Source organism: Lepidochelys olivacea, assembly GCF_965140295.1.
Source record: "Lepidochelys olivacea isolate rLepOli2 genome assembly, chromosome: 7".
Classification (NCBI taxonomy): domain Eukaryota; kingdom Metazoa; phylum Chordata; order Testudines; family Cheloniidae; genus Lepidochelys; species Lepidochelys olivacea.
This window is the reverse complement of record NC_140417.1, coordinates 26,361,681-26,384,070: the sequence shown is the minus strand read 5'-3', so window position 1 is coordinate 26,384,070 and position 22,390 is coordinate 26,361,681. Positions and strand designations below refer to the sequence as shown.

General features: G+C 40.8%; 1 protein-coding gene across 1 annotated transcript in view; it reads right to left on the bottom strand.

Annotated features, from left to right (window-relative positions):
- The window catches only part of ERC2 (ELKS/RAB6-interacting/CAST family member 2), a 754,764-nt gene that overhangs the window by 601,114 nt on the left and 131,260 nt on the right, over positions 1 to 22,390 (bottom strand). The window contains exons 3-4 of the mRNA XM_084633053.1: positions 21,825 to 21,848; positions 20,797 to 21,213 (exon numbers count right to left, since the gene is read on the bottom strand). Of these exons, the coding sequence (XP_084489179.1) occupies positions 20,797 to 21,213; positions 21,825 to 21,848 (441 nt within the window). The remainder of the gene's footprint in view (positions 1 to 20,796; positions 21,214 to 21,824; positions 21,849 to 22,390) is intronic.

Genomic DNA, 22,390 nt, shown 5'->3' with positions numbered 1-22,390 from the left:
ATTAATCATTCTGTCTCTTCCTTCTCAGAAGTCTCTGTCTAATTAGCATGTGTGCTGCACTAGCAACAGCAGTTTCAGTCGGGGGTTCAGAAAATACATAAAGGAAATATCAGCGCTAACAATGACAAAATGGACTTTGCTAATACTCTCCTGCTTTGATTGGGCCTACAGAGGCAAAAGAGCTTTAGGAAAATAGGTCTGTTACAAATGGAATTGTACTTTACAGATCTATTTTACAAAACTTGAATTTCTGTTTAGCTTTTAAGTTTCCTGGTGGGGGAAAAATAACCTCCTGTTCTGCTTGGTTCATCTCTATAGCTAAAAACTGTCAATTTGGGGGCACTGCTGCAATAAGTATGGTAGTATTTCCTCAACATTTGTACAGTAGAGGAGCACTATTAATCATAACAAAAATTAACAACTTTGATATAAAAGGTTCTATAGAATTATTTTTCAGGCAGTTTCTCTTTCTGGATATTGAAGGATTATACATCTGGAATAAAATATGTTCATTTAGGTTTGAGATCTAACTGGCTATCAAATTTCAAGTATCTTATGCTCTCTGGTTGAAGGTCAGTTGGGTTAAATTACTGCAGATTCTTGTATTCAGACATGGTTGTTATTCTGACGCCTGCTAAGTATGATTGTAGTATTTTTAACCTTCTTTTTATTGAGTTTTATACAGGAAGACAGGTCTGACCATATCAGACCAGGCCATTAACCGATCAAGTCTGGTATCTAGCCTCTGGCCAATAGCTCATGCCTTAGAGAAAACTCAAAAAGTTTCCTAATGCAGTGGCTCTCAGTCTTTCCAGACTACTGTACCCCTTTCAGAAGTCGGATTGGTCTTGCCTACCCCAAGTTTAACCTCACTTAAAAACTGCTTGCTTACAAAATCAGACACAAAAATACAAAAGTGTCACAGCGCACCATTACTTAAAAATTGCATATGTTCTCATTTTTACCATATAATTAAAAAATAAATCAATTGGAATATAAATATTGTACTTACATTTCAGCGTATAGTATATACAGCGGTATAAACAAGTCATTGCGTGGGTGAAAGTTTAGTTTGTACTGACTTTGCTAGTGCTTTTTATGTAGCCTGTTGTAAAACTAGGCAAATATCTAGATGAGTTGATGTATCCCTTGGAAGACTTCTGCGTACCCCAGAGGTACACGAACTCCTGGTTGAGAACCACTGACCTAATGCATTTAGCCAATTGTGCAATGATTTTGGGGCGGGAGGAGGGACAGAGAGAGACAAAATGAGGATGGAACATATGGTCTAAAGCAAAAGAGGTTCTCAAACTGAGGGGGCCACAGAATGTATTTGGGGTGGGGGGGAGCATGAGAAGCTTTAGAGAAAAAAACAAACTTACTGTGCACATTCAGAGCTGGGTGACTAGAGAGCAGCAGCTGCTGGCCGGGTGCCCAGAGGAGGAAGGCGTAAACTACTACAGACACAAAGAAGGGGGCATGATCAAATAAGTTTGAGAAACATTGGTCTGAAGTGTGAGATTTTATTAGCTTAAAGTTGTTAGCAGTCACAAAATTGTTCAGTCCAGTCCTCTTTCTGAACCACCTATATTCCAGGAGTAAAATATACTCAGGCATATCTGATCCAAATTTGCCATTTTTTAATTTTAATCACATAATATCTGGCGCTAATATTATGGAACAAGGTAAAAGGAGAAACTGAACAGTTTTCATTACACTCTTCATTCTGAATACCTCAGCTGCTTTTCTTTTCCAATCTAAATAATCCTATTTTGTGGAATCTATCTTCATATGCCACACCTACTGTACATATAGCCATCTTTACTGCTCTTTTCTAAATCTTTTCATTCTCAGCAATATCCTTCTGATGGTGAGATGACCAAAGTAATATACAGTATTTCCTAGAAGGACAGACAACTCTTCAATATAATGTCAAAATATCTTCTGTATTAGCTTCTACGGTGTCCTTGGGCCCAACCATTCTACTCCTATTTTTAATGTTGCAGGTCCACTTACATGCTGGACTGAGAAGAATAATAGTCCAGTGGGACAGGAAGGATGGTCCAGTGGTTTTAGGGCACTGGCCTGGATCTTGGGAGACCTGGGTTCAATTCCATGCTCTTCTATAAACTTCCTGGATGACTTTGGGCAGGTTGCTTATTCTCTCTGTTCCCCATTGATAAAATATTGTAAGGTGCCCAGATGCTGTGGTGATGGATATCATATAAGTACCTAAGACAGAGAGGCCAACCAACATGATAGTTCCTATATGTGTCTTGCAAGTTCAAAGTCTATCTGAATATGGTTAGTATTTATTACCTTACACTTTTCCATATTGAGTTTCCCAAGTTTCCCAGCTATTGTGGTATCTAAGATCCAAGATATAAACAGGCTACCTCTTGTGTTTATGAAAAATAAGCAATCATTCACTAAAATTATCAGTGGGATTTTCAATCCATAACAATGCTTTCCCCCCTTTTCCATGCTTATTTATTTTCCTTATAGATTCTCTAATAGCATTACCATCATCATCTATTTTAACTATTTCAAAAAGCGCTGAGAGTTTAGAAATTATGATTTTCTGTTACAGGATCAAGCAAACATTACTTTTGTCAGGTACTTTCCAAGTGTTGTATTGTATACTGTAATTAGACATTCTCTCAGTCAATCCAATTTCCTTGCAATCTTGAGAAAGCAGAATTACTATGTTCTCCCTTCTTTAAAAAAAAAGGCACAACCAACCAGCAGAAGAATTATTATAAGAAGTCTTAATTGTTAACTGATTGGAACAGGATCATTAGATCAAAATGTTTAGAAAAAGAAAACATTCTGAAAGTAGCAAAATACCACAAAAAGAAATTTTCAAAGGCATCATTTCTAAGTATAAAATGAAAAAAAAATCTATTAAATAAATACTGTAAGCCACTGCATTTCAAAACTGAAGAATATGCTAGCTCAAACTAAGATTTTATTACCAACAAGTAAAAATTTTGCATCCCATAAACTATTGTTTAGGACACTAACTGGAATTTATGGTGGCTACAAATTTATTTCTAAATTGTACTGGGACTTGGTAAAAGACTGAAGCAGATGAGAATTTTATAAAGGAACTTAGAGCCGGACAGCCAGGGACAGCTGGAGGCTGGGGAATGATGGAAGGTGTGAGCCCACCGATATTTCCAGGCAAGAGCTGAAACTCTACCTGGGGAGGAAACAGGGTGAAGAAACACTCCCACTCCAGTTACAAAGGTGGGGTGAGGCATGGTGAGACGCCAGAACCATATTTGGTGTTGGACTATTGGAACAAATTTATTGTTTGGACTGTGCTTCAGGGGATTCTGGTTTATGGCAGTGGGATTTTTGATATTAAATTAACTGTGCAAAAAGGGTTAACTCTGAAAACCGTACTGAGTTTGAGGAATCAAGAGGGAAATTGAGACCACGCATTTACAGTGACCCAGATGCTCCAGGCCACAAGACAGATTACTGGCCTTATACTGGAAGAACCAATGAAGTGATGAACAGATACCTACAAAAAGCACCTATTATGAAGCACATACATGGAAGAAAAGGCTGGAAACTGGACAGTGAATGACACAACTGAAAGACATAGCAGTTCTGGAAAAGTGACTAAACTTCAAAGAAAACATGGAGTATAAAATGATCTGGACACCAGATCCAGAACAACCAGAATCTTAAAAACTAAGCAATGACTGACTTCTCTCAGACTCATCTGTAGACTGGGAGAAGTTTGCTATTTCATTGCCTTTTAAGGTTTCCAAATTTCCAGACTGATGTTATTGTTACCAGCATCCCATTCAGGTAAGGGCCTGTGCTAACATGTTTATGACTATATAAAATTGTTTTCACCTATACAAAAATAAAAAGTCCAACAACAGCAAAATTAAATATAGAAGGAAGGAAAAGGTATTCACATGTGTCAGTCTTTTTTGTTGTCAGATTCAGCTGTGATGCACTGTGTGAAAATGTACCAGTTACACCAAAACTGACCAATTTTGGTATCTGTTCCCAACTATCATATATATTGTCTCTTCCCCCACATCTTGATATTAACTAAAGTTATGCCAGGAAGGGTAATGAAGAAATACTTTTTGTTAGAGAAAGCAGCTCTATGGCCCTCCTTTCTGGCTTTGGTTACCAGTCTCAAACCTGTGAAAATGAATATTTAACCACTGTATTTAAAGTCCTTCATTTGTCCTACTACCGTAAGGACCCTTTCTCCATCCCACTGATCATAATTATGTTGTGTTTGCCCTGTTCTTGTGAGTGAGGATCCTGTAATGTGTAAATGGGACTGTGTGCCTCGTGTATTTATTAACTTTAAAAGTAGTTTTTCAAAAAAGGCTGTTTGATTCAGAACCTTCTTTTCACTGGGTACATTCATAGTACATTTTTGTAAATTGCCTGCACGTCCTGATCCAGTAAGCACTCAGAGGCCACCTAACTCCAAATAAAACAGCCAAGGAGGGGAAGGGAAGAAGGAGGACCTCATAGCCTTTAGCCCAGTGGTTTGGGTACTCAACCAGGATGTGAGAGCCCCTGGTTCAAGTCACCCCACTCAGGTGAGTGCCCTAATCCCTAGGTTATTGAATATTCTGATGAGGATCTCCCTCAATTTCTCCTACAAATGTTGTTTCACATTAAATAATTCAGTATTTAATCTGGCCAGAGAGTGACTGTATAGCCCAATGGTTAGAGCTTTCACCTCAGAAGTGGCAGATTCCCATTCAAAACCCCCTCTGCTTGATGAGAAGGTGACTTGAACCAGAGGGTAAGTACCCTAACCACTAGGCTAAAAGTTATAAAGGAGGTCAGAGGTGGGAGATTAGCATAAATGTTTCTCATCAGCATCTCCCCATTGGTTAGCTTAGGCAGTTCCCTGCCTAGCATGCTGGCTTTATCAATCACATTCTAAGGCGCCTATCTCTCCCTACTGATTGCATAAGAGCCTTGGTGTCTAACTCAGACTTTGTGGATCACAATGTTGTTCCTGTGATTTTCTAGGTACTAAGAGTTAGGCATTGTGACCCTGGGCATCACAACACTTCAGTCCTGTTTGTGGATCCAGGCTAGTGTGACTGGATAATGGAAAAGGAAGAGAAAAACAGGGAAGATATGGAAAGAAATAAGAGAAAATATGGTGGAAACAAAAGGAATTTCAGGACTTCTCCATTTAGTTAATAGTCTCCTTAGATGCTTATGTCAAACCTACAACCATCAAAAATGTGTGTGGATTGGACATGCAGCCCTGCCACGATATAATTTATATACTTGGGTCTAATGTTACAGTTTTACAATTCGAGATAGTTCCTAGAAAATTACCTTCTGAAAATTGCACCTTCCAGGAATGCTGTCAAGATGCCTTTATCACCTCCATGTATTGGAAGGTATAAAAACTGACTTATCCGTAAATTCTGGATTCCTGCAATACCTTTGTTACCTCCACCTATGATTATTTTTTCAAATCTGCAACACTGCAAACTACTTCTTCACTTGTTACTCAGAAGTATCCACTGCAGTTTTAAACTGACAGATTTATCATGATACAAGTTCTAAACTTGTTGTAAAATCTTCATTGAGAGTGGTTCTGTCTTTTAAAGAAACTGAATCTTTAGTCTGTAACCTTTCCAATTCTTCACATGCACTGTACAATGTGTTGTAACTGAGCACCCTCACAAGAATAATATGGTGCATAATGAAAATATAGCTGAATAGGTGACATTAAGAGTAGTTACTGTCCTCCAGGGGATAATCATATTTCTATTTTTTCATATCTGGAGCAACTACTACGATTGCAAAGTCCTCTTCCAAACCTAAGAGGTCACCTTAAAATGTACATATTACATTTACATTTTGATAAAATAATTGCCTTAATGAGGCTCGTTTGTATAAGGATGTATTTTTAACCAACATATTAAGAATCCTGTATTAAAAAGGTTTAGGGAGGCCAAATTTAAATTTTTGACTTAATCTTTTTAAAATAGAAGGCATTCTTCTAGTAACTGATTAGATTGATATTTTGAGCCTGGTCAGTAGAAATAAAAGAGAAAGAGGCACTAATGAGCCTAATAAAGAGGTTTAGTCTAGAGTGGTTGTTAATCTGTATAACTAACTTCAGGGGGAGAAACGTTTGGTGTTGATAAAGTATTTCCTTAGTAAATTACTACTGGCTCCAATGCAAGGCATTTACAGTAAACATTGAAAGTCTGCAAGGCATCTGTTCTATTCATAGTGGAAGAAGGAACTTTGTTCCATTAATAACTTTTAAAACATGCAATAACTAATTCATGCTGGCAGTTCAAGTCCGATCATCAACCTTCAGTATTTGACCAACTGAGTTCAAAGATAGAAGCAGAATTTTTTTAAAAAATCCTGAAAGTTTGAAGTACACAAATTATAATCAAAAAGTTTTTACAAAGTATAAAAAACTGTAGCTATAAACTACACATTATAGCATTATTTTAAGAATACATACAGGAAAAGGGTTAAATTGCATGTATGAAACTAAATATGATCTCAGATTCAGTTTTAGCGAAATTATACATTATATAGGAGATGCTGCGTGTTATATATAATAATACTTACTGGAATTTTAACATTTGACTTTACTAGAAATTTAGTGGGACTTTGCCTAAGGCAAGTTTTTAATAGCAATAATAAAAAAATACTTAATGGTACTTAGGGTAAATCATGTGTGGTCATCATGTTTAAAAAAAGTAATACCAAACATCTGTGCTAGATTTCCACATGATAAAACCACCATATTACCTAAAGTTCTCCCAAACTTATGGAGAAAAATGTTTATTTAAAAACCTAGAAAAGATACATGATAACCAATTTACAAAGTATAAGGCAGGCATCTCACATTTTGTGATAGGAATGTATGTTTAATGATCTTCATAATATTTAATTCTGAATGCCAACCAAACCATAATAAGACTTCATATGACTTCAAACACATTTTAAACTTTTAAAATGCTTAATTTAAAAGGGACACTGCAATGACTAACACAATCTTTTTTCTTATGTGTGTATATTTGCAAGGACCATGTAGTTCATTATACTGTATGTGATTATCTTCTTCAAGCAAATGCTTCAATGCACTCACCTCTTAAAAATATCAGTACAATCCACCTAACACTGAAAAACCCTAACAAAATGAACGTGTGTGTACAATTAAGGCAAACAGTTACAGACAAGGGTTCAGTTTTAAGCTGTTGAAATATGATCATGAGTAAAGAAGTTCTAAAAATCATGGAAAATAACTCCCTGTCCTTTCAAAAAGCTACTCTTTAAAACTGGATTCAAAATTCAGTATAATGCTTTGGGTTATTTATATAAATCTTTTTTGTTCAAAGAATGACACTAGACTGTGAAATAGCACCTCATTCACACTGTATGTTATAGATGCAGACACCCGAGGAATATATAAACCCGTTTTTTCCTTTCTCAGAAAGAAATATATTAAATATATTTAAATTTCTTAAAAGATGGAATATAAATGAGACCCCTCTTCAAAAAAATCATATCACACCCATACAAATATTAAATATTAATATTAATAGCTTAAATATTTAAACTAACTACATTGACATTTTTCCATTTCTGTGATAGGATAGCAGGATATCAAGTTCAGTCTAGCTAGCTTTTTTCGCCTTCTACAAACCTCAATAGGCCTCACTCCACTTTTACTTGCCTCTCTACAAATCTTCCATTCCTACAGGTATATCTTCCTAACATGACCCAGAATGACCCTCTCCATTTAGCCTTGAGTCCTGTTACTTGTGATCTAAAAGGTGCAGTTTTCATGTATTCCAACACGAAGGCTTTTCTGATCTCACTCCAGGGAATGTATCACTGGAGTAAACATGATATGACTGCACGGTTACCTCTTCGCTGCTATACTAGTTAGTGCAACTGTAACAGCAAACACAGTAGAGCGAGTGCAATGGGTCCAGGATTGTGAAGCACGAAGTGTTAAATATCTCACAACACTGATTCCAATCAATTAATAATAGGAAAAGAAGAAAAGAAGAATTTTTATTTCTCAATGTTATTCCTGCTTGTTGGACATACTAACTGCTTGTACATCTCTCTCCCACGCTCTCATCTCCACAGAGGTCACTGAAATGGAAGGAAGGGAGTGCATAGGACATATACTTTCACAATACCAATGACAGGAGGAGCAGGAGCACACAAACAGGAGGCTTCTATCATTACTTCAATTGCTGCTTAATCTCTGAGCCTGTCCTTTCTAAAGGAAGAGTTTGACCTTTTAGCCATTCTCAGGGATAAAGACCTATCACTAGTCTCCTCAAATTGCGTCTACTAATGATGGAGTCAGCAAAAGGCAAGAACACTAAAATGGCTAAAACAACTTCTTGTAAGAGGAACACTTCTTGCCTTCTCTCTGTTATGCTTTTCAACTGAAAATAAAATTGTTCATCTTCAATAAAAAACAAAAATGGGAGACTTAAAGAACAGGAGAAAAAGTGAGAGAAAGATTCAAACCTTGGCACCAAGAATTCAGTGAAGCTTATCATTTGCATTTATAAAGACTCTTAAATAGGTTCTCAATGCACTTGAGAGACATGAATAATAGAAGATTCACAACAGACTTAGGAGGTAGGGAAATATCGTCATTTTACAGATGGTGAAACGTCTTCCTAACATGGCCCACAATGACCTTCTCCACTTAGCCTTGACTCCTATTACTGGTAATCTAACAGCTGCAGTTTTCATGTATTCCATGAATATTAAGTGACTTACCCAGACTCACAGCAGATCAGTGGTAGAGCTAAAACTAGATCCCATCTCTCATGACTCTTGGCCCTGGTCTACACTACAGGGTTAGGTCAAATTTAGCCACATTAGGTCGATTTTATAATGAATGCGTCTACACAAGCAACCACGTTCTGTCGACCTAAAGGGCTCTTAAAATCGACTTCTGTACTCCTCCCCGGTAAGGGGAGTAGCGCTAAAATCGACCTTGCTGGGTCGAATTTGGGATAGTCCAGACGCAAATCAACATTATTGGCCTCTGGGAGCTATCCCAGAGTGCTCCAATGTGACCGCTCTGGAAAGCACTTTCAACTCCGATGCACTAGCCAGGTACACAGGAAAAGCCCCGGGAACTTTTGAATTTCATTTCCTGTTTGGTCAGCGTGGCGAGCTCAGCAGCACAGGTGACCATGCAGTCCCCCCAGAATCGCAAACGAGCTCCAGCATGGAGCGAACGGGAGACACTGGATCTGATTGCTGTATGCGGAGAAGAATCTGTGCAGGCAGAACTCCAATCAAGAACAAGAAATGCTAATATATATGCCAAAATCGCATAGGGCATGATGGACAGAGGCTACAACAGGGACACACAGCAGTGCTGCGTGAAAGTCAAGGAGCTCAGGCAAACCTACCAAAAGACAAAGGAGGCAAATGGTCCTTCTGGGTCAGAGCCCCATACATGCCGCTTCTATGATCAGCTCTATGGCATTCTAGGGGGGGACCCTACCCCTACACCACTACTGTCCGTGGACACCTGCAAGGGGGGAGTCTCACGCAACACGAAGGAGGATTTTGTGGGTGAGGAAGAGGAGGAGAAGGAGAATGCACAGCAGGCAAGCAGTGAATCCGTTCTCCCCAGCAGCCAGGACCTTTTCGTCACTCTGGAGCCAATACCCTCCCAAGGCAGGATCCCTGATTCTGAAGGCAGAGAACGCACCTCTGGTGAGTGCACATTTGTAACTACAGTACAGGGTTTAAAAGCAATAGTGTTTAATGTTTGATTTGCCCTGAAGACTTGGGATGCATTCGCGGCCAGTACGGTGACTGGAAAAGTCCGTTAACGTGTCTGGGGATGGAGCGAGAATCCTCCAGGGACATCTCCATGAAGCTCTCCTGGAGGTACTCTGAAAGCCTTTGCAGAAAGTTTCTGGAGAGGGCTGCCCTATTTCGTCCTCCACAGTAGGACACTTTACCACGCCAAGCCAGGAGCAAGTAGTCTGGAATCATTGCAGCACAAAGCACGGCAGCGAATGATCTTGGGTTTTGATCGCATTCAAGCAACATTCAGTCTTTATCTTTCTGAGTTAGCCTCAGGATAGTGATATCATTCATGGTCACCTGGTTGAAATAGGGGAATTTTTGTAAGGGAACAGTAAAAGGACCCTGTTCATGCTGGGCTGTTCACGCTTGGCTAAAAGGGATCATCCCATAGCCACGCGGCGGAGGGAGGGGTGAAGGAATCATCCCAAATAGCCACACGGCGGGGTAGAGGGAAGCGTGTGCTGCACATCCACCTGAAAACCTCAGCCCCTCCTTTTAAATGGCAATCCCAACCGGCATTGCTTGCTATGGGAAAGGAGTATGCTGCAGTTTGAAAACATTCCCACATGTTATGAAGGCGTTAGAAGCCAAACCCGCATACCCTTTGGCTTACCATGGCTGCCTGGAAACCGAATTCTGTTGCCCAGCCGTGTGTGATGTGTCACCATACCAGTAGGCACTCAATATAAAAGGCAAAATGCAACCTTGTACCTAAAACACATGTACTGACTGCTGTGAATTGCTTGATTCACTGTGAAAGAGTCTCCCTTTTGTTCTCAGAAATGTATCATCTTAAATTTTACTCTCCCTTTTTATCCCCCTGCAGGTGCAAATGTTTCTATGCTCCTCCCCATCATCTCCATCCCTGAAGTTATTGCAGATTAGAAGGCAAAAAAACACACTCACGATGGCGTGTTTTCTGAGCTCATGCGGCCCTCCCACACTGACAGGGCACAGCTGAATGCATGGAGGCATTCAGTGGCAGAGTCCAGGAAAGCATTAAGTGAGCATGATGAGAAGAGACAGGATGCAATGCTGAAGCTAATGGGGGAGCAAATGGACATGCTCAGGCACCTGGTGGAGCTGCACGAAAGCCAACAAGAGCACAGACCACCGCTGCATCCACTGTACAACCGCCTGCCCTCCTTGCCAAGTTCTATATCCTCCTCACCCAGAGGCCCAAGAATGCCAGTGGGGAGGGTTCCAGGCACCCAGCCACTCCACTCCAGAGGATGGCCCAAGCAACAGAAGGCTGTCATTCAAACAGTTTTGATTTGTAGTATGGCTAAAATAAGCAATGTGCCCTTGTCCTTCCCTCCAACCCTCCTCCACCACCCAACCCTACCCCACCCAGTCTACCTTATCAGTTATCTCCCTTTTTTTGTTTATTAATAAAGAAAGAATGCATGGTTTCAAAACAATAGTGACTTTATTTTCTTTGCCAGCTGTGATCGAAGGGGGGAGGGTGTTTGGCTTACAGGGAATTAAAATCAACAAAGGGGGCAGGTTTGCAGCAAGGAGAAACACACACAACTGTCACACCGTAGCCTGGCCAGTCATGAAACTGGTTTTCAAAGCCTCTCTGATGCGCAGCGCGCCTACCTGTGCTCTTCTAATTGCCCTGGTGTCTGGCTGCTCAAAATCGGCCACCAGGCGATTTGCCTCAACCTCCCACCCTGCCATAAACATCTCCCCCTTACTCTCACAGACATTATGGAGCACACAGCAAGCAGCAATTACAATGGGAATACTGGTTGCACCGAGGTCTAACCTAGTCAGCAAACAGCACCAGCAAGCTTTTAAATGTCCAAAGGCACATTCTACCACCATTCTGCACTTGCTGTCCTGTAGTTGAACTGCTCCTTACTACTGTCCAGGTTGCCTGTGTACGGCTTCATGAGCCATGAGAGCAAGGGGTAGGTTGGGTCTCCAAGGATAACTATTGGCATTTCAACATCCCCAACAGTAATTTTCTGGTCGGGGAAGTAAGTCCCTTCTTGCAGCTGCTCAAACAGCCTGTAGTTCCTAAAGATGCAAGTGTCATGCACCTGTCCCAGCCATCCCACGTGGATGTCGGTGAAATGTCCCTTGTGATCCACCAGCGCTTGCAGCACCTTTGAGAGGTACCCCTTGTGATTTACATACTGGTTGGCAAGGTGGTCTGGTGCCAAGATAGGGACATGCATTCCATCTATCGCCCCACCATAGTTAGGGAACCCCACTGCAGCAAAGCCATCCCCTATGACCTGCACATTTCCCAGAGTCACTACCCTTGATAGCAGAACGTCAGTGATTGCATTGGCTACTTGAATCACAGCAGTCCCCACAGTGGATTTGCCCACTCCAAATTGATTCCCGACTGACTGGTAGCAGTCAGGCGTTGCAAGCTTCCAGAGGGCTATCACCACTCACTTCTCAACTGTCAGGGCAGCTCTCACCTTGGTATTCCTGCACTTCAGGGCAGGGGAAAGCAAATCACAGAGTTCCAGGAAAGTGGCCTTACACATGCGAAAGTTTCGCAGCCACTGGGAATCACCCCAGACCTGCAAGACTATGTGGTCCCACCAGTCTGTGCTTGTTTGCTGGGCCCAGAATCGGTGTTCCACTATATCAACCAGCCCCACTGCCACCATGATGTCCCAATTGCCACAGCCCATGCTTTCAGGGACGTCTGTGTCCATGTCCTCCTCACAATCATCCTCGTGCAGCTATCTCTTAGCCAGGTTCTGCTCATACTGCAGTATAATGCACAAGGTATTTACAGTGCTCGCAACAGCAGCAGTGAGCTGAGCTTGCCGTGTTATGGCGTCTGCACGGGTAACCCGGGAAAAAAGGCGGGAAATGATTGTCTGTAGTTGCTTTCACGGAGGGAGGGAGGGGAGACTGACAACATGTACCCAAAACCACCCGCGACAATATTTTTGCCCCATCGGGCATTGGGAGCTTAACCCAGAATTCCAATGGGCAGCGGAGACTGCGGGAACTGTGGGATAGCTACCCACAGTGCACCGCTCCATAAGTCGATGCTAGCCACGGTACTGAGGACACGCTCCACCGACTTAATGCACTTAGTGGGGACATACACAATCGACTGTATAAAATCGATTTCTAAAAATCGACTTTTAAAAAATTGACCTAATTTCATAGTGTAGACATACCCTAGGGTCTTATGCAGTTAGCCATAATAAAATATGCTTGGTTCTGCTGCCTGACACTCAGAGCAACCTACTGTCTAACAATCCAGTAAAAGGTTTTATGTGGTTCTTGGACATGCAAAAAGTTATTTTGAATGAGAGGAGGATTTTGTTTCACCATTCCATTCGCTAATTTTTTAATCGAGAGGCTCATTTTTTAAGAAGAGCTTGTGATAATTTTGACTTCTTCTCAAAAGAATCTGAATACACTGAAACAATATTATTATGACAGGAGTTGTGTGAATCTTCATTGATGCTGGTGGGCATAGTAGCCACCCTTCAGTCAGGACAAATTTAAGAAGCAGTTAAGTGTCTTTGTAGAGAAAGATAGCTGAAACAATAACAGCCACTGTCCAAAAGAGAAGCCACATGCAAGGTCAGTCAGGAGCCAAGCCAGAGGTGGGCAAACTGCGGCCCGTGGGACCGTCCTGCCCAGCCCCTGAGCTCCCGGCTGGGGAGGCTAGGCCCCAGCCGCTCCCCTAATATCCCCCCATCCCCCATAGCCTCAGTGGGCAGCCAGCGCTCTGGCCCGCCACTCCTGCCAGGCAGCGCAGGCGGCGTGGCTGGCTCCGGCCAGGCAGTGGGGCTGCAAGCTCCTGCCACTCTAAGTGGCATGGTAAGGGTGTTGGGAGGGGGTTGAATAATGGGCAGGGGATTGCAGAGGGCAGTCAGGGGACAGGGGGGTTGGATAGGCATGGGAGTCCGGGGGGCCTTTCAGGGTCGGGGCAATCAGGGGACAGGGAGTGGGGGGGGTTGGATACAGTGTGGAGTCCCGAGGGGATGGTTAGGGGTGGGGGATCCCAGGAGGGGGCAGTCAGGGGACAAGGAGCAGGGGGTGTTGGATGGGTCAGGATTCTGAGGGGGTCAGGAAGTGGGAGGGGGCGGATGGGGTCTGGGGCCAGGCCATTTAGGGAGGCACAGCCTTCCCTACCCGGCCCTCCATAGAGTTTCACAACGCCGATGTGGCCCTCAGGCCAAAATGTTTGCCCACCCCTGAGCTAAGCTATGTGGGCAGAGGGGTTAACTGGGCACTGAATGCAAATGCAGAAGCCTGTGTATTACTTTGGTGGAACCATATGTGTAGCAAATGAAAGAAACATCTCAGAAGCAGATGAAGAAACCAGCAAAAGCCAGAGTAGCAAGAGAAGTACTTGTAGCATGACCCTGAGGAAAAGCTAAGAAAAAAAGAGCACTTCTGATATGGAGAGCAGTTTGGAATATCGAGCAAGGAAATTGTTTCCTGTTTGATTCCTACTGGGTTCAGGGAAACAGGACTTTGTGTACAATCTTTGTATCAAGGAAGTACCTGTCTCCATCATCAATTTCTCATCCTAACACAAGCAACCAAGACGACCCCAAATACTTGCAAACCACTTGGATCAAAATGGGTAACAATACAAAACTAAATACAAGCTGTTAATTTTACCAAGACTGACCTCTCTCTTACTCCTTCCTGAAGATCCATTAATCATTCTTACAAAAAGAAATCAGAGCGGTGTCATCCAAATCAGAAGAGAGATGCAGTGAGCATAAAGAATTCTGTACTTTGAAACAATGAATTTTACACATCGCTATAAACCAGCCAATAAAGAGATATATATAGAAATGTAACAGATTTATTTTACAAAATATTGGTTTCTTGTTCTGGCAGAAATGTGAGAGAAGATATTTCAAGATACCTTTAAAAGATCTTTTTTTAAAAAATCAAATATAGTAGGGCTAGAACAATACAAAGGTTCACAGAGATTCAGGTTTGAGATTAATGTCACCCTGTCTGGATGGGGTTTTATTGAACAGATTCTGGCACAGTCTAAACTGAAACTAATTTGGCAAAAAGTCTGTGTATTTCATTCCATGCAGTTCTGCAAGAAGTAAATTTATAAACATAATACCCCACAGTACAAACAATACAGAGTAACTCCAAGGGGTTGATAAGAGCTCTCTGCTTCTGGACAGCTCAATCGTCTCTCTCTCTCGCTCTATCCACCCTGTCTGAAAGTGATTATTTCTTTAAGGTGTTGATCTTAAATGGACTCCACTGCATGTAATTTGCTCCCAGCTGGCAATGCCTCCCTGCATAGCCTCCAAAACCAGGCTGACAATTTATATCAAACCCCAGTGTTGTCTGGGTCCTGGTTGGCTCGGTGGGCCTTCTTCCTATCAGTGCCACTGAGGTGAGGTGTGGCACGGTTTCAGGGTCCCATCCATGGAGCCTGATCCCTTTAGATCACAGCTTTTCTACCTTTTCAGGAGAGAAAATCTGAATTCAGGTGTCCTCAAGTAACATAAGACTCAAAGTATACAGCCATAAAGAGAGGAAATGCAGTACCAACTGAAGATTGGAAACTTTCATGATGTGTTGCCAGTGCAGAGGGGACATAGTCAGTTACTAGAACAAAAAAGAAGGCCCCAAGAGAACACCAGAGAGCAACCAGCACCTACCTGACATTCTAATATTCTTTTTCTATAGTGGATAATCTAGCCTCATGGAGTTGAAGCTTCTTGGTGAATATTTCATCACAGAGTGGAGTCCAAAACATCTAGGTTGGGACCATTGCTTTGCTAATGTTTGTTAAGGGAAAGACCGAGGTGGCAAAATTAGGTATGATTCATTAATAGCATGCAGTCTGTCTCAAAACTGTTCCTAACTTATGGACAGGACTCTTTCTGAGGGCCTCCATTTTGTTGGGGGGTGGGCAGAAGTGGAGGCTGAATTTGCCCATTTGGTACCCCAAGTTACATGTTTCTTTATCTTAAAATTAAATTTCTTAGTGCTGGATGTAAGTCCAGCCTCCCTCAGCAATGTTCAGCAAGTATGACTTCCAGTCCAAACCAAAAATCATCATCCCAATACACAGATGTAGTTTAGGAACTGTTTAAAGGTAACCAAACCCTCATGTACTCATGAACGGTAGTAAGTGGAAACATCTTTGGGACAGTTTTGACCTTCAGAATCCAGGTGCACTTAAAATTTGAATATAGAAGCCATTCAGCACTCAGAAAAGTGAATCTGAGTCCATGATCTCCCGCCCAGAGGGATGTTAAAGGTAATGGGCCTGACAGGAAGAAAATATTTGTGGGGAGAGCCTACTGAGAAGAGAAACCTGAGGACCTGTTTGATGTAAAAGAGAGAGAATTAGTAGAAGTTTGGGGTGTGTGTGGTTTATTCCCTCAATTTCCCTCAACAACATGTTAATTTAGTCCTCTAGCTAAATCAAAATTCCACCCCTTCCAAGATAATGACAGACGAAATCATAAGTCTCAAATCAATGCCAAACCTTCTCCACTCTTTGCCTAGTTCACAGGTTTCTCACTGGAGAGGATGCAGTCAGCTTGCCCCAGAGGCATGGGGGGAGAGTATATATGTGAAAATGAGTTTCCGGCCTCTCTTACTCAGAAGTTCCAGCCTTGGGCCCTAAAAAAAGTAAGAAGTTGCCTACTCCAGGCCTCAAACCTACACTTCTTCTGCACCCAAAACCACTGTCTTTACCTTCTTCCAAAACTATCTCCAATTCTGGGTTCCCAATACAAAATCCCAATGGCAGCAAAAGTTCCAAAAACCAATAAGTCCAAAAAGCCTTTTCCTCAGAGTAACAAATGGTGTCTTCCATATTCTTACCCATATATAGCTTCAGGTCCTTTCAATGCAATGACCAAGAGAGCTCCTGCTCCTTCCAAATCTTTTAGCCTTGTGTGGGAAGCAAGTTATCTATCTACCCTGCTACTTATATTCCTACTGTGCCTTGTTATAGAGACCTACAACTTAATAAATCCCAGAAACCTCAACTTTCACCATCGTTCTGGGCTGAACCGGGAACAAGGCAGAGTTACACCTGAACTTTATTTTAAGAGGCAGCACACATTACAAAAAGGGGACATTATCTGGTTGAGTTAGGAGAAGGGAATTTCAAAAGGTTAAAGTAAGTATGTATATTTTTAGGATTTTACAGATACAACCTGTTTTTACCCTTTATTTTATTGGCACCCAGTGAACATTAAAATACAAGGTTTCAGAGTAACAGCCATGTTAGTCTGTATCCGCAAAAAAAAAAGGAGTACTTGTGGCACCTTAGAGACTAACAGATTTATTTGAGCATAAGCTTTCATGAGCTACAGCTCACTTCATCGGATGCATGCAGTGGAAAATACAGTGGGGAAATTTTATATACACAGAGAACATGATGAAGTGAGCTGTAGCTCACTAAAGCTTATGCTCAAATAAATTTGTTAGTCTCTAAGGTGCCACAAGTACTCCTTTTCTTTTTTCAGGTAAGGTGAGCTATTACCAGCAGGAGAGAAAAAAAACCTTTTGTAGTGATAATCAAGGCGGGCCATTTCCAGCAGTTGACAAGAAGGTGTGAGGAACAGTAGGGGGGGAAATAAACATGGGGAAATAGTTTTACTTTGTGTAATGACACCTCCACTCCCAGCCTCAAGCTGTTTATTTCCCCCCCATACTGTTCCTCACACCTTCTTGTTAACTGCTGGAAATGGCCCACCTTGATTATCACTATAAAAGGTTTTTTTTCTCTGCTACCTGATCACTCTCACTACAGCTCACTTCATTGGATGCACGCTCTCGTTACAATGTGTATGGTAAATAAAATCTCCCCACTGTATTTTCCACTGCATACATCTGATGAAGTGAGCTGTAGCTCACGAAAGTTTATGCTCAAATAAATTTGTTAGTCTCTAAGGTGCTGCAAGTACTCCTTTTATTAAAATACAAGCAGGCTAGATTCAGTTAAGATCCCAAAGGTTTCGGTGTTTATGCCCAACTAAATTTTGGGGAGTTAAAACACTCAACTGAAAATTATTTTTATAATAAGAACCAACAATGGAGTGTATGAGAAGAGAACTGAAAATTAATTCTCATCAGTTACAAATGTAATGTTGAGCCTGAATAAGGTCTTGGATTTCATTTATTTTATCAAGTTTTTCCCCACACCCAAATTGAGTAAGTTGGTCACCTTGACTTAACGGTATTTTTCAACACTAACATTTTAGTGGTAATTACGGTGTCAAGATATGAAAGGGGTTTCAAAATGGAAAACTGCATAAAACAGATATTGTATTTATCAGTATGGCTGTAAGTCATCGACTGAATGATTTTTACATTTCTGGGTCCAAAGTCCTCCTTCAGCTGTCTACAGAGTTGGACAGGAGAGATCTGTATCAGCAGTCAATGTCTAAAATAGTAACAAGTATGATTTTTTATCTTCTTTTTAAAGATACCAGTTTTAATTATTGTTATGCTGGAGATTGGCTAGCTCTCAGAGAGTATTTTTTTGATTAATGGGCAGTTTCATGATAGCCATCCATTCAGCCTAAATGAGGGAGCCATTAATGCCTTTCGTTTAGCTATAGCTGAAATAATACAAAACACTGCCCAAATCCCAGGTTAGCATGGCAAGCCCAGAATAGGAGTTGAGCCATGTGGTCTGAGAGGTTTTCCCTAGGGTCTGAATGCAAACACAGAGTTCTGTGTATTGTTTGTTGGAGCTGTGTGTGTCTACAAGACAGAAAACAGAGGCATCAGAAAGGAAGCAGAGAGGAACAAAAAAAGCCAAGGAGACAGCAAAAGCAACACTCGTAGCATGAGCCTGAGAGAAAGCCAAGAGATAGTATTTTGGGTGCAGTGTTGGCTGAAAAGAGACTTGGAATTCTGATGAAGGAAACTGCCTCTTGTTGTTTGATTATTAACTACTGTGTCCACGGAAACAGGACTTGTTTACATTCCTTGAAAATAAAACAGGATTGCATCAAAGAAATACCTGATTCCATCAGAAATTTCTCCTCCTAACAGAAACTACCCACCAGACTGCAAATACTAGTTATCTACTGGAGCTAGAAAGGGATGACATTATTACCATTTTTATAGATGTAAAAGAAGAATCACAGATGCAGTTATGGGAAACAGAGGGCACACCTCTGAGGCAGAATTGCACCTCTATCAACAACAGGTAACAGCAGCCGCTGGAGTGTTTAAGGCACACCAGAACAGTCATAATGATTAAAACAAACATTGAAGACCATATTGTATTTATGTCACATATAGTAAAAAGAAAGCTAAAGGAAGGGTGTTGACATCATATAAAACTGAGATTCTCTTTAAACATGCCATTCTTCTGTCACATGGAGACTAGTGCAGAAACTAGCAGTGAAAGGATTAAATAGTACCAGAAAGCAAATGATGCAAGTAGGACCTCAACCTGTTGCTGCGGAGAGAATCACTCATCTTTTATTTAGTGCAGGTGCAACATCAAGCAGTCAAACAGCAGAAGTAAATACAAATTAAAAAAAAACTTTTAAGGGTTTGATTGACACTGTATACAAGATGGCCTCCAAAAGAAAATACCATTCCTAGGGACAAAACATGGGCTCTACAGATCAACCTCTAAAAGACAGTAATTATTATATTTTAGTTGAAGTCCCCAAACAACAAATACTTTTTTAGAGAGATTAAAATGTAAACACATCCTAAATTATTCATACACTGGTTTCATAATATATCAGAGTTTCAAACTGCTTCCAAAAGTATTCTCCATAAAAACTCCAAAGTTCTTCCACACCATACAGTACTGGAAGACTATACTAAATGGACCAAAACCTCACATGCACTTCCAATTATTCAAACAAATAATGCAAGTTCACAAGAACTCCCCATCTATGACTTCAGAGTAGAATTAGAACAATTACCTTTGGTAATAAATATTTTTTTAAAAAAGAGAAAAAAGATACGACCTTATTTCAATCAAAGCAACAAACATCACCTCCCATCACAAAGCAGTATATGAAACCTGAAAGTAAAACACATTCCATTCCTATACACTGTAGCTTTACTTACAGACCTAAACAACACTGATACTAAGCTCCATGATACAAACAGTGCCAATGAAAAATGAATAAATCATTTAACCCTAAAATAAACAGCACAGGTCATTCTGACAAAAGCAGATCAAAACCAGGAAGCTAGATTAATAGCCTATAGAGTACAACACAGATTAGCAGACTTTGAGCCAAATTCAGTGCTGATGCAAGCAGGTGCAATTCCTTTAATATCCCGTTGACTTCAGACCATACTAATGGATAACTTAATGGGAGTTTTGCCTGAGAAAGATCTTCAGGATAAAGGCATTATCAACCACAATGCCTAGAGAACAAAACTTTACTCTTCCTCCCTGAAAAGGCAGGGTGTCACAAAGACATTTGCTGTACCAGCCAGTTCCCACCACTTCACATTCAACATGCAATGCTTTGATCTGCCACAGATCTTCGTCTGATTCAACCCCCCAGAAGCAGAAACCTGCATGTGTTAATGCCAAGAACAAGACAGCCAAAGAGAAAAAAAAATAAGCTTGCATCATTTTACTCCATTTTTGTCAACTCTTCCTTATTTAATTTTCAATATCAGTAGCTATTCATTCTCTCCTCAATAGCTGCATAAGTTTGACTTTTCAAAGAAAATGTATCTTGGTGGTTAAAGAGACACTATCAAAGCAGGAAAACCCAAAACGTGACCTAATTTCTTTTCTTATACCTGTTTCCAGAGTCCATGTAATTTCTTACGTTTACGTGTTTGTGGATTGGAAGAATTTGAAATTAAATGTTTCAATATCCTTTTTGATTTAAGAAAAGTCAAAAAGAAAATAGATTCCAGTTTCAAGTTTCAAAGTAGTATAAAATATATTTTCAAAATTAGGACAAATGCCAGTGTCCTTTTATCTGAAAAGATTTTAGAGGAAGGTGCTTTTCTTACCTCTCTAAGATGTATGTTTTCCTTCTCCTTCTGGTCTAAAATCACTTCTAAATGATTAACCTGAGATTCAGCCTCGGCCATCCTTCGAGCTCTTTCATTGTCATCTTCCATTCCTTTGGATGGCAAACCTTTACTTTGCAACATTTCTAGGAGCTTTTTTATTGATTCATCTCTAGCATTTAGTGTTTGCTTTTGTGTTTCAATTCTCAACTCCATTTCTTCTAGAGTTTTTCTCAAGAGAAAGAGCTCTTTAGCCTGTCTATCGTGTTCTGCCTGAAGTCTTCGAAAATTCTCCTCTGTAAGCTCAATAGTAAAATGCTCAGTTCCTCGGTTTCCGCTTTCTTGTTGAAGAAGATGATTAAGGTCTCTCTGAGTTCGAAGCTCATCTTGAAGTGCCTGGATGGTCAGTTGCAAATGCTATAATATAAAAAAAAAAAAAAAAGGTAACTGAAGGATCTAAATGTAGTTTTTCTTCTGTTAAGCTATTGGTAGGTAAAGGTACAAAAGTTAACAGACTCAGTGATGATTCTACCAAGTGGCCATATAAAAATGTCAAATGCATCTGTGACAAAATACTTGTAATGAAGGTTTTCAACTGCTACTGGAAAAATTTAAAACATAGATGGAAACACAAACACAAAATAGTGTCAGTTACAGGTAAAATTAATGCTTAATAAAACTAGGCAGTGAAGAGAAAGTGAACTGTTGCAAAAATCTCAAAGTGACACAACCACTAGTACACTTTGTGCCTATAAAGCTTGAAGATGCAGTATTCCTTGTTTTCTAAGTTGTTTCATACACTAGAAGTAATTCTGCCTTCCACTTTTTTCAATGGCACTGTTCATGCTATAAGGCAAATCATAGCCCTCACCATAAATAAAGATTAATTAATTTTTTTTTTTTTTGCAAATAAAGCTATGAACAACTTTAGTAAACAGGATTACTGCATCTCAAACAAACAAAAATAGAACAAATGGTAAGCAATACTGAATTTTGCAAAACAAATTGACTGCAAATAGAGGACAAACCTTTGTTCTCCTGGCATCCAAAAACTGAACAGCATGGTAAATGAAAAAATGAAGCAAAATCAACATAAAGAAAGGTCAAATGCAAGCAAAGAATATTCAACTGAAAGAACTGAATTCAACATAAAGTACTTTCAACAGAAAAAAAATCATTTTATTGTATTATACCAGTGGTTCTCAACTCTGGTCCATCGCTTGTTCAGGGAAAGTCCCTGGCGCGGCGGGCCAGTTTGTTTACTTGCCGCGTCTGCGGGTTCGGCCGATCACAGCTCCCCCTGGCCGCAGTTCGCCGCTCCAGGCCAATGGGGGCTGCAGAAAGCGGCGTGGGCCAAGGGATGTGCTGGCCGCCCTTCCCACAGCCCCCATTGGCCTGGAGCGGCGAACCGCGGCCAATGGGAGCCGCGATCGGCTGAACCTGTGGACGCGGCTGGTAAACAAACCGGCCCGGTGCGCCAGGGACTTTCCCTGAACAAGCGGTGGACCACAGTTGAGAACCACTGTATAATACAGTACAGCACCAACAAATTTATAAGCATTTAAACATATCACTCTAAAGCTATGACATACTC